Here is a 13,885-nt window from a genome sequence, read left to right on the forward strand (position 1 = left end):
TTCTTTGGGACTACATAATTGGTCAGTTTTGTGATTTTAGATGGGAAAGTCTACTTAATCATGGGTTTTACAGAATTACTTACAGTAATAAAGCAGGACGGCTGATAATGTCAATTACGGTTTGAGGGGTATCCGTGCGGTTATCACACAATACCCTGTGATCTTAATAAAAGAGGCACGTCTTTTTAGTGTGTCTAGACAGTGTCTGGGAACCATCTAAATATACACCTGCCAATCAGAAACCACAGGTACAGGCCATGGAAAGAAAATACCAATTAACCAAGAAAACTCTCCGATTATTATTTGAGTACATGGGTTAATTTATGTACAAAACATAGTACAGTTATTTCAACACTTTGACAATGGTGGTTTATTTTGTATTGAAAAATAATATAAAATTGTTGCTGGCTTACTGGGATGGCAATTATTACAGAACATTACAATGCATCCGCAAAAAATCAGGTATGTTTTGTTTCTTCAGTTCAAAGACTAATTCCTGCCGTGACACGTTAGATATAACGTAACCACCAGCTCGCCAAAGGGCATATTCACTGGGATGGTACAAAATGGCTGCACCCATTATATATAATAGCTGTCACATTTAACCGTTTTATTAATTAACTATACAATTATACTTGTTGATGTTAAGCAATAATATGCATTATATATCGTTTAATATGCAAGTGCCTTAATTGTCCCCTCCTTTAAATACAACATTTCCTTCCTTCCTTCCCTCTTCTCTCTCACATACTACTAACCAACTAACAACTAACCCACTGTCCTGGACAGATGGCCCAGATAGCTGAGGTGTGTGCCCAGGACAGTGTGCTTGAACTGTAATTGGATATAAGCACAGAAATAAGTTGAAATGAATCTTTTCGGATCATAAAAAAGCTGATGTGATTTAGTGGTGTGGTGAAAAAACAAAAACATTTTACTTTTTGATCACAAAATGTCACTCATTGGAAAGGACTAGTCTTGTGAAACTAGTTTAAGTCCATGTTACGTAGGTATGACATTATGTAAATAACAAGTCTTAAAGAAGCACAGTTCACCCGGTGATTTAAAGTATGGTCAAATGCTTAACAGATTTATGAGCTTTAATAGGAGATACTGATATATGAACATGAGAAAAACAATAGTGCAAGCAACAAATATTCTCCATCACTCGACAGCTCTTTTAAACCTGACTCATGGAGAATTCAGTGACTCCACTCCTTCAGAAAAGTGTTTTGGAATGGAGTATTTATTGATATAAACAGTTCTGTTAACCTGAGAAACATAACAATGGAAGACTGTTCACAATAGTTCATATCAAAATACAGTTATTTGCTGACAGTCAGCAAGCGTACTTTCAAATCATTTGATATGAGTTTGTTCACTCTTTCTACGAGCCTCCAGTATTTAGTATCTGGTTGTAGCTGGTCAGCTTCATAAGATCCTCTTGGTGCAACTGCCAAATTCCCTGCAAAGTCTACTGTAAAGTCTTGATCTGAATCACTTCCCTTGGAATTTGTATTCATGTCAGACTTAAAGCCACTCCCATAACTTTTGGGATCTCTGATGTATACCTGTTTTTGAGATGCAGAATTCAGTCCGTTTTGACTTGTATCACCAAGAGGAGAGTCTTTATTGACATCACTCAAAACCTTTGATTTGACCCTGGGTGATTCTGAAGAGTGTTTTGGACTGGGAATATTCATGTTGGATAACATTTTTGAGGTGACCCTGGGGGAGGAAGTATTTAAAAGTGGAGGAGATGTTTTACATTGATTATAGGAAGAACTGTGTTTGTTTTCTGTTTCCATCACCTTGGTTGCAGTTTGGTACTCAGACTTTGGTGTCTTGCTTAAAACAGCTGTAGATTTCTTTTCATCTGACCCATTTTGAGCTTTGTCTGTTGCTGCATCTGGAGGGACAGCTTGCATTTTCATTACTGGCTTTTTCGTTTCTCTCACTGCCATCATTGGTACAGAAGAACCATCATCCTTTTTGACTAGGGGTAGAACAGAGCCCAATGGTCTTTGTGATCGAGACGCTTGTTGATGGATTCCACTCTCCTGTTCAGTGTCGTGTGGTCCAGCTTGTAATGTGGAGCTTGTTTGACTCCTGACCGGTGATGCTGGCTGGCTAAATCTTGCCTCCAGGTCCTTAGATTCTGCAATTTTTTCCAGGAGAGAAATTTTCCCTATCTGACCGATCTCAACAATCTCCAGCTTGCTGTGCTGCATTGAAGGAACTGGAATGGCTTCCTCATCATTGTCAGTCTGCTCATCCACAGATGTTCTCACAGCCCCAGAAGATCGTCTGTCCTCAAAGCCAGAATCGTATGGCTCAAGATTTTCTTCAAACGCTGAATATCCAGAATTGGACTTACTGTCCAGTTCCTTCTGTTGTTGTGGACAATCAGGACTAAAATGTTCTGATTTCTGTGATGCCCGTCTCTCACCAGCTGCTGATACAATGCTTCTAGCTTTCTTGGATTGAGCTGATTTCGGTGATGATCTGGTTGAAGATGATGCAGCAGTTCTTATTCTAGGAGATTTGACTATTCTGGTAACAAAATTCTCAGGACTTGGACTTTTTATTGGTCTTGTTTGATCAAGGGTCTGTTTCTCAAGAATGGTGTCTACTTTGCTGCTCATATCCATCACAGCAGAATTGGCATTGGCATTTTTTGACTCTTGTTTCAGAGATGAGATTTTACTCAGACCGGATGCTCCTCCAGCACTACCAGAAACAGTGTGTGTTATTGGAGTGAATGGACCACGAGTGAATTCCATAACATTAGAATATTCTGATGAAATGTGCAGAGCTGCAGGGGCAGTGATTGGACGGATTCTAGATGGGTATCCTTTACTCTTTTCTACCTGACTCTTGTTTGTGTACCGATACAGGAAGTCGAAATCTTTTACATGTTGAACCTGTGACCTTGATTTCTCGTACAGACGTTGAAAGAAAATGCCTCTCTCTGACGATTCGTAGAACGGTGAGACAAGGATAAAATGAGCTCCTCTTTGTTTTTTGACTGGTTCCCAGCCGCGAAATCTGAAATTTGGAAAATAAAATACAGAGAGACTTTGTTTTTCCAAGACTTATTTTAAAAAGAATAAAACATTATTTTTCCTTTTCCTTGTAAATAAACACATTGTTTAACTCGTTAATGTTATCTACCAAATAAGTGGTTTAGAATTTTACACACAAATTAAATTAATAAATAAACAAATAAATAAATAAATAATAGGTTTTCTGAATGGAATAATCATATAATTCTCACAATGCAGGCACTCCACAGAGCTAAAAAATGACAAAACTATTAGCACAGCCACAATCATATCTCTGTGAACAACAGAATCCATAGGACTATCCCGCTTAATTACATATAAACAAAAGTTAAAGTTTGTTTTGTTTAATTACATCATTAGAGCACATTGGTTCATTAATCATTAGATGTCAAACATTTGGTAATTTTTGACATTTAGTCTTGGAAAGAAAACCTGCAACATTTTTCCATTAGTAGCAAAGTATCTTCTGTATGAACCATCCCACAGACAGAATAGCACATACCACGGCCTTTGATATACCAGTCGTGGTGCACTAGCTTGTAGTGTAAGCAGTTTTTCCATTAGTAGCAAGGGATCTTTTATATGCACCATCCCACATACAGGATAACACATACCACAGCCTTTGATATTTCATATAAACAGTTGCAATAATAAGTTAACCATTAGGCTACCTGGCATCACACTTCCTGTCATGAGCAGGAGGACTTCTGAATGGCCGAGTCGAGAAAGCAGCATCCTGGGTCCAGCGGATCTCTTTCTTCTGTTCGGTTTTCGGCTCGGGGGTTGGTGCTGCAAGTCACAAAAGTGTTAGAACAACATATCAGGAGAAACTTTGCAGTGTATTCAAAAGTAGGGAGTTACACAGTGTACTGTTCTTCAAACAACAAGGATAGGAACACATTTCAGTAAGGAAGGAAATATTTTATTTAACGACGCACTCAACACATTTTATGTACGGTTATGTGGTTAAGAACCACACAGATATTGAGAGAGGAAACCCGCTGTCGCCATTTCATGGGCTACTCTTTTTGATTAGCAGCAAGGGATCTTTTATATGCACCATCCCACAGACAGGGTAGCACATACAATGGCCTTTGATATACCAGTCATGTTGCACTGGCTGGAACGAGAAATAGCCATATAACCGTAAATAAAATGTGTTGAGTGTGTCGCTAAATAAAACATTTCTTTCTTTTTCCTCTGTAGGCTACATGTTAGAATTACTAAATTACCAATAGCTGATGATTAATTATTCAATGTGATCTAATGGTGTAGTTAAACAAAATAAACTAACTTTTAAATCAGAATTCAGTTATTTCATACCAATCAATGATTTATAATTTAGCACCAGAAGCTGACGACTGTTTCTGTTACAAGGACTTACGAGGTAACGGTCGGCTTGCAATCATTTCTTTATATCCAGGAATATATTCATCCATTTCCTCTTCTTTCTTTATCAAATAACGACTTTCCTGAAGAAACAAAACATGTAAACTTAAAAAACATAATGAGAGGGAGGAATACATGGATGGATGGGTGGGTGGGTGGATGGATGGATGGGTGGGTGGATGGATGGGTGGGTGGGTTTTGGGTGGATGGATGAATGGATGGGTGGGTGGGTGTGTGGGCATTGGGTGGGTGGGTGGGTGGGTGTATGGATGGATGGATGTATGTGTGGGTGGGTGGGTGGATGCATGGGTGGGTGGGTGGGTGGATGTGTGGGTGGGTGGGTATTGGGTGGATGGATGGATGGATGGGTGGTTGGGTGGGCAGGCGGGTGTATGGGTGGGTGTATGGGTGGGTGGGTGGGTGTATGGGTGGATGGATGGATGGATGGATGGATGGAAATAGACGGATGGATGGAAATGAATGGAAATGAATGGAAATGATGGGATGCATGGATGGGTGGGTGGGTGTATGGGTGGATGGATGGATGGATGGATGGATGGATGGAAATAGACGAATGGATGGAAATGAATGGAAATGAATGGAAATGATGGATGGATGGATGGATGGCAGGAAATAGACAGATGGATAGATGGAAATGAATGGAAATGATGGATAGATGGATGGATGGATGGATGGATGGATGGAAATAGATGGATGGATGGATGGATGGGTGGATGGATAGATGGATGAGTGGATGGGTGGGTGGGTGGATGGATGGGTGGGTGGGTGGTTGTATGGGTGGATGGATGGATGCATGGATGGATGGATGGATGGAAATAGACAGATGGATGGATGGAAATGAATCGAAATGATGGATGGATGGATGGATGGCAGGAAATAGACAGATGGATAGATGGAAATGAATGGAAATGATGGATAGATGGATGGATGGATGGATGGATGGAAATAGACAGATGGATGGAAATAGACAGATGGATGGAAATGAAGGATGGATGGATGAATAGGTGTCTGCATGCATGCATAGAGGGATGGAGATATGGGTGGAAGCATTCATAGATATGCATGGAGGGAGGAAAACAACGAGGTGGGTAGAGGGGTGAAGGTATGGATTGATGGAAGCAGGATAGGATGGAAACGGATGTAAAGATGGAGGAATATATTATTATGTACCTTAAGTATGTGGATGATGGATGGATTTGTTGACACACAAACGGTTTTCATTTCATTCAAAAATGAAACTTATTACAGGTATAAAAGAATAAATAAAACATATCAGTAGTTGAGTTGAGTATTTTTGTTAACATGCCTCTATTCAAACAGTGGGTGGGATGTAGCCCAGCTGTAAAATGCATGCCTGATGTGCGGTAGCGGGGTTCTTCTCTATGACCGTGTCAAAATGACCATATGTTTGATATCCAATAGCCGATGATTAATAAATCAATGTGCTCTAGTGGTGTCGTTAAACAAACCAACAAAACAATCCAAACATGGTTCAGGCACGTACATATCAGTGAACAATGGACTTACCATTGTCATCATGGCAAATTTGAGACTCTCCATTTTCTTCTCTATCTCTGTCTTCTCCTGACAGCTGACGGCGCGTGGGGTCAAAACACGGACGTACTCCTCCACCTGTGGCCGATCGCTGAACGTATCCGACTGGTAGACCGAGGAGCCTGGAAAACAATATACAAAATACAGTCGACTAATTACGCCATATTCAAAATCTGTGTTTAAGGTAGTACTAAACCAAATGACTTTCTGCTGGGTCAAAGTTCGAGGTGCACCAAACTTTTGATAGAGAAGACTGCTGTGGAAAAAGAGAAGGAACTCTTAGCCAAACTGAAGGTACAGTTAATGTTTGCTTACAGGTAGTACTGAACCAAATAACGTCCAGCTGGGTCAAAGTTCGAGGTGCACCAAACTTTTGATAGAGAAGTGAACACCACAAGTCCTGTGATTGCTGATAAATGTGAGTGTGTTGGTTGTGAAAAAAAATAGTCTTGTCTGGGCAAAAAATGTATGCAATTTTATTTCATGTAGTACCACTTACCTCTGGATGGCATGGATCTGATCTTATCTCTGGATCAGATGGATCTTACTGTCTTACCTCTGGATGGCATGGGTCTTATTTTACCTCTGGATCAGATGGATCTTACTGTGTTACCTCTGGATGGCATGGAGCTTATCTTACCTCTGGATCAGATGGATCTTTTATTCTTACCTCTAGATGGCATGGATCTTATCTTACCTCTGGATCAGATGGATCTTATATTCTTACCTCTGGATGGCATGGATCTTATCTTACCTCTGGATCAGATGGATCTTATATTCTTACCTCTGGATGGCATGGATCTTATCTTACCTCTGGATCAGATGGATCTTATATTCTTACCTCTGGATGGCATGGATCTTATCTTACCTCTGGATCAGATGGATCTTACTGTCTAACCTCTGGATCAGATGGCTCTTACTGTCTTACCTCTGGATGGCATGGATCTTATTTTCTTTCTGAAGCTGTTGTACGCCTGCTCTGCTGTTGTGCACGATGTACTCGACCGCTCCACTTTGACCCTGAAACTGTTGAGTCGTGCTACGGAGACTGGCCGCGATCGGATGGATCCCGCGTGGGCACGGTACACTCGCTTCTGTGACGCTGTCACCTCGTGTTTCAGATGGCGGTATCGTCTTTTGTCAAGTCTCGCCTTTAAAATACACATCACTGGATTTAATACATGTATGTATGTTTCATTATCTTGAAATAATTAGCTTTACAGCACTGATGCAGGAATGTACAAATGGGAACTGTGATGATGAGTCTAAGAGATGATAAAGGGCCACTACTGAAAGAGATAAACTAAAGTGCAGACTACAGTGTTAAATGATGAAAGTTTCAAAATCATTAGCTATTATTTTAAATGCTGGTCTTTTTAATTATTAACTATAACTATTATGTTATTTTAAATTCTGAATTTTCTGTTTTAAATTACAATCTATAACTATTGTAGTAATTTTAAGTAAGTAATAAAAATCTATACTATCAGGGGCATAAGCTGGTGCTTCAAGGCGTTTGAATACCCCTTTTTAGGGTTAAAACTATTTTTTTACAGTGCCAAATTGGGCTATTGATATAGGTGACAAATGTAGACAAAGGGATCTGCTAGGTTCATATCTGATTCACACACGCCCCTCCCCACCCCACCCCCAGATCCAGACCATGCTACACCCTGACTATCATTTTCTGATTAGCAAGGCTTGATATTGACAGGGATATTGACATGTGCATCACACAGTTGCCCCATACACGTTGCGTGGGGTGTCATTCTCGATTTTGACAATTTCCAGGAAGGTCGATTAATCACTGTGAAACATTATTTCTGTCAATCTTTTTCATTCTGTTGATCATACAGTTGTTATTGTTTTGTTTTTAGTCATTTTTATTGTTTGAATTTGCGATTTACTGATAAAAAACCGCCAACTTTCAAATTTCACTTCTGACCCCAATTGTCCTTAAAGATCTTTGGTGGTTATAAAAACTACTGTAATACTGAACTACCGGTTGTAACGTTTTCCCAATTAATTCACTATTATCATATAACCATTCCCCACAGCTAATATACCTTACAATTTTGGCAATTGTAAATTCTTATTAGAGTTCCCCAACTTTTTTTGAAGAGTATATATTATCAATAATTCTTTATTTTTAGAAGCAATAATATCAATCTTACATTTTTATTCACATTTATCACAAGTCTTCACATTGCTCTTAAAATGTTACATGAATTTTTTTTTTTAATTTTGAGACTGTTCTAAAACTTCTTCTTAATTTCTAGGAGTTGCTTCCATCTTAAAATTGGAGAATCCCACTCCACATTATGAATTGTATGCCTTGGATCAGTGGTGGTAGTAGCATTATGAACGTGGATTTAGAGGGGGTGGGGGCAACCTCCACACACACCTTTTATTGATAAACTGCATCCTGCCAATGTTGTCACGGAAATTTTTTGCTCATGGGGACGGAACGTAGCCCAATGGTAAAGCATTCACTTGATGAGTGGTCAACCTGGGATTGATCCCCGTCGGTGGAATTATAAATATTAACCTGACTCACCTCTTTTTAGATACAAATATTGGGGTGGGTTTTTTGTGGGTTTTTTAAATGGCAGATCTTGACATATAAATAGGGCAACCATAGCCTAGCCTCTTAGCATACCACCACCTTGCCAAACACACAACACACTGCTTACACTACAAGCCAATGCACCACAACTGGTATATCAACCTCCGTGGTATGTGCTATCCTGTCTGTGGGATGGCGCATATAAAAGATCCCTTGTTACTAATGGAAAAACCGCTTACACTACAAGCTAGTACACCACGACTGGTATATCAACCTCCATGGTATGTGCTATTCTGTCTGTGGGATGGCGCATATAAAAGATCCCTTGCTACTAATAGAAAAAACACTTACACTACAAGCCAGTGCACCACAACTGGTATATCAAAGGCCGTGGTATGTGCTATCCTGTCTGTGGGATGATGAATATAAAAGATCTCTTGCTACTAATGGAAAAAATGTAGCAGGTTTCCTCCCTAAGACTATATGTTAAAATTACCAACTGTTTGACATCCAACAGCCGATGATTAATAAATCAATGTGCTCTAGTGATGTTGTTAAACAAAACCTTTTTTTTTTGCTAACACTACATGACTGAAATCACTAATAAAACTTATCAGTGATGTTGATAATACTTTCATCATGCCACAAAAAATAATGTTAACTAGTCAGATATAAAATGATCTTGACATAAAAAGGGTGGGGCGGGGCGGGATGTAGCCCAGCAGTAATGCGATCGTTTGATGCACGGTCGATCTACAATCAATCCTCACTGGTGGGCCCATTGGGCTATTTCTCGTTCTAGCCCAGTGCACCACAACTGGTATTTCAAAGGTCTTGGTGTGTGCTATTCGGTCTATGAGATGGTGCATATTAAAGATCCTTGCTACTAATGGAAAAATGTAGCAGGTTTTGTCTCTTAGACTATATGTCAGAATTACCAGGGGCGGCACAGTGTAAAAAAAATAGTGGTACGGCTCAAGGTTGCCACTCTTCTTTCAAATTCACCTGTGGAGGACATTTCACAGATACAACAAATAAACACACACACACATACACAGAGATGCACACACACACACATACACACACATACACACACACACACATACACACACACACACACACACAAAATTGGTACGGCCATGCCGTATCTCTTTGAAAATTGATACGATCATGGCTGTACCGGCCGTACCATCTGTGCCACCCCTGATTACCAAATGTTTGACATCCAATGATAATGATTAAAAAAATCAATGTGCTCTAGTGGTGTGTCGTTAAACAAAACAAACTAACTTTTTTATAAAAAGGGCAGTCCTAGCCTAATGTAACATGTTAGCACACCTCCACCTTGCCAAACACACACAAGAATGTGTACACTACACGACTGATCGCTAACAGTGCTTATCAGTGATGTAGATAATACTTTTATCATGTGACAAAAAAAAATGCTAGTCAGATATAAAATGATACAGTTAGATCTTCATTAGACTGTTAATAACCATTAATGTTATGTAAATAGCAAGTGATATTTGTCAGTGGCAGCCTGTTATTTACCAGTATATCAATGTATTATGTAATAGCTTTGATTTATCATTATTAGTATTAATTATTATTCAGGTTTATGATGACTAGCTTGTACACAATTTATGACATTAAAATACTTCAAACATTCTAATACTAGCACAATGGACTTTACTGAAATGAATCCATGTGTCATACTTTATCCACCCCCACAAAAACAACAACAACAAAAAACAACAACAACAACAAACAAAAAACAAAAATCAAAAACAAAAATCAAAAACAAAAATCAAAAACAAAATCAATAAAATGCAAATAATGAATGCTGGGTGCTTTGTCAATCTAATTAAAATTAGCTCCACTATTACATGTAATAGTGGAGCTAATTTTAATTAGATTGGGTGCTTTGTCTGTGTATATCTGTGGGTATGACAAGTTTAGTACTTATATTAGCAGTAACAGGTCTTCATATCATAATTAAATTAGAAATAGGGGTATTCCAGAAAATGTTAATTAATTATTTTCTTTTAAAGTTGCTTCGATTACTCCTCTGACACCTTGCAAATAGTTAAAAAACAGTTGAATTTGTGTTGGGTTTTTTGTTTGTTTGTTTGTCATTTTTTTGTTTTGTTTTTGTTTTTTTGTTTGTCGGTTTTTTGTTTTGTTTTTGTTTTGTTGGTTTTTTGGGGGGGGTTTTGTGGGTTTTTTTTTGGGGGGGGGTTAGGTTGGAGGAAAAGGTTTGGTAGGAAAGATTAACAAACAAGGACCACTTTACACAGTTTCTAGTTTGGGAGAAAATGCATATGATACATATCTTGTTTTTCAGCCTGTACTGAATTGATAATAAAATAGAAATAGTTATTAACTTTATTCCCCACCTCCATAACTGACCACTGGTACAACAAAAAACATCTTCATGAAAAAAACAAAAAAAAACTTATTGCTGTTTTAAGAAATTTCATCAGAAATGTAATTCATGTTACAAAAATTGGCCCAAAGATCTTGGAAACCCAGAAAATTTCAGAATATATTTGAGATACATGTATTTTGAAAACAGTTCTAAAATCTACAATCTATTATAAAGATTAAAAAGCACCAATAAGCAAAAATAAACATTGTTTGATAAACTTGTGTACATAAAAAGCATCACTAAGCAACTAATTGTTTTTAGCTTTGTTACCATCACTATGGAGATATTAATGTAGATACTAGCTTCTAAACTACAGTTACATGTTATTACCGCTATTTCAGTCGCTTGGATAAATTCATCACACAATTTCCGATCTTCCAACTGGAGGTTGTAAATATTAGATTAGTTGTCAAGAAAATAGTGTGCAAAAAGCAGAAGTTTCTACATTCTACCAACCAGATGAGTAATAATCATAATCCATTCGGAACATTTAGGAATATGTTAAAAATACTAACTGTTTGAAGTTGTTCTATTTTAAAAAATTTTTAATTTACATAACCGGGTAATGCAGAATGAGAATATTGTAAAATTGTTTACTTGGGAAAGTAGTGCATCATGCACTTAGGGGACATTCACAACAGTCAACACTTTTAAAAGCGTACAAAGCATATGCTTTTATGCTACCCCTTCCTAAAAGTATACATGAAATTGGTGATTTTTGTAAAATTTATTATTTTTGTTTACTTTCATAATAAGAGCATATGACATCCCTCCCATCCCCACAACTTAAAATAAATAAATTTCCTTCTGGGTGTAGTATAGTGAAAGAAATTAAATTCAAAATCACAATGTTTTCATTTAAAGCAGCAACCTCATCTCCCCCATCCTATAATATTGTTTACTAATGCAAAATACAAACAAGGTGAGTCTTTGCTGTTTAATGTATATGGTCAACAATTATGATACAACATACAAGTCCATCAACGACAAATACTACATCTTACATGGCCTAGATTAGTGATTGCAACTCATGGATATTAAAACACAATGCGTCACTGGAAGAAAATTAATATGAATAATCTGTAATAAAATTAAAATAATAATAATAATAATAAAATAAAAAATAAATAAAAAAAAATTATTTAGGGATTGTCTGTTATTTATTTTATGTTCATCGGGGTATGAACAGAAAAAACCCTATGTAAATCGGTGAAGCCTTTCTCACATATGTTTGCGGATGATTTTGTTTTTGTTCATTTGGAGATGAACGTAAAAGAAATAACCGACAATAATTATAATTAAATTTGAAACATACTTTCTAATAATAACATTAAAAGTTCATATTTTATTTTCAATTATTATTTTGATTAAAACAACAACGCTCAGTAAAACAAATTACTAATATAAAATGACGTCATCACGTATGACGTTCCCTGACAACGTAATTTTTACATTCATCGAGAATTGAACAAACTCCCGTTGCTACGGCTGGAACAATGGGATGACGTTATACTGTAATGAATGTAACGGAAATTTAATTATTAGAGATCTATTGTTGTTAACTATTGAAGGATTGTCTGTTATTTCTTAAACGTTCATCGGGGTATGAAAAAAAAAAAAATCATCCACAAACTGAATCGGCGAAGCTGTCCTCACATACATTTGCAGATGATTTTTTTTTTTTTTTTTTTTTTTCAAAACCAGATGAACGTAAAAGATATAACAGACAATAATTATAATTATTTGAATTTGAATCATACTTGCCAATAATAACACTAAAACTTCATACTTTATTTTGAATTATTTTGGTCAATAAACAATTATAAAATGACGTCATTAGATATGACGTTCCCTGACGACGTAATTGTTACGTTCATGGAGAATTGAACAAACTCCCGTTGCTACGTCTGGACCAATGGCATGACATTATATATTGCAATGAATGTAACGGAAATTTAATTAAAAGGATTTATCACAAAATTATCAAAAAATTTGTGATAAATCCTTTTATCACCCATTAATGACTTTTGTAGGAGATATCGCTGGCACTATAATTTGCGATATCTCCTGCAATATTCTCCTAGGAAATATCGCTTCTTATAATCTTGACTGATTAAATTTTAATCATAAGACATTATTTTGTTACATCACTGTGTATATTTCAGCGCTAAGCTTTATCATTAAAGGGACATACCCTAGTTTTTAAACACTAAGGCATATTTTTTACTATTAGAGCCTTATTGTGATCACTGAAATCAAACACTACTTATATTTTCTTGCTTAGATTATCCATTTCCGTACAACCGAAGTGTTTCTGGTCATCCTGGTGTTCCTAATACCACATAATGCATTTTTCATATTTTTAAAAACGCACGTGCGTCTGAGAAGTAATGATTATTGAATCGCGTTTTAGTCTATTTTAAGGGTATTTAAACGTCACAGACTCTATTGTATCCAAATTTGTTACAGGTTTGAACATTAACCAAACTCAGTGTCCATTGTTATGGGTTAAAACTAGTGATTAGGTGAAAAATATGCCTCAGTGTTTAAAAACTAGGGTCTGTCCCTTTAATGACGTCACGCCACTGTCGTTCTGCTAGTTAACGAGTCTATCGCTGCCAAATATAGGGACATTCAACCCATATTCCTGATATTGTTTACAATTATCGCAAATGAAAAGTATGATGATGGATGATAAAAAGAATAATCCCCTCATGTCTTGTGATAACATAATTTATTAGCACTCGTTGATAAAAGTATAAAAATCCTCGTCAAGCCTTTTATCAACTCTTGCTAATAAATTATGATACCACAAGACTATCGGGGAGTATCCTCTATATAGTTAACAACGAAACACAGTGA

At 37.0% G+C, this 13,885-nt stretch overlaps 1 protein-coding gene across 1 annotated transcript in view; it reads right to left on the reverse strand.

Annotated features, from left to right (window-relative positions):
- Positions 1 to 1,086: 1,086 nt before the first annotated feature.
- Positions 1,087 to 13,885, reverse strand: part of LOC121382191 — a 36,024-nt gene continuing 23,225 nt past the window's right edge. Inside the window, exons 9-13 of the mRNA XM_041511714.1 lie at positions 6,958 to 7,180; positions 6,003 to 6,151; positions 4,450 to 4,537; positions 3,737 to 3,854; positions 1,087 to 3,048 (exon numbers count right to left, since the gene is read on the reverse strand). Coding sequence (XP_041367648.1) covers positions 1,326 to 3,048; positions 3,737 to 3,854; positions 4,450 to 4,537; positions 6,003 to 6,151; positions 6,958 to 7,180 — 2,301 coding nt within the window. The 3' untranslated portion in view covers positions 1,087 to 1,325. The remainder of the gene's footprint in view (positions 3,049 to 3,736; positions 3,855 to 4,449; positions 4,538 to 6,002; positions 6,152 to 6,957; positions 7,181 to 13,885) is intronic.

The sequence above is a fragment of the Gigantopelta aegis genome, chromosome 9 (genome assembly GCF_016097555.1).
Source record: "Gigantopelta aegis isolate Gae_Host chromosome 9, Gae_host_genome, whole genome shotgun sequence".
In the NCBI taxonomy this organism is placed as follows: Eukaryota; Metazoa; Mollusca; class Gastropoda; order Neomphalida; family Peltospiridae; genus Gigantopelta; species Gigantopelta aegis.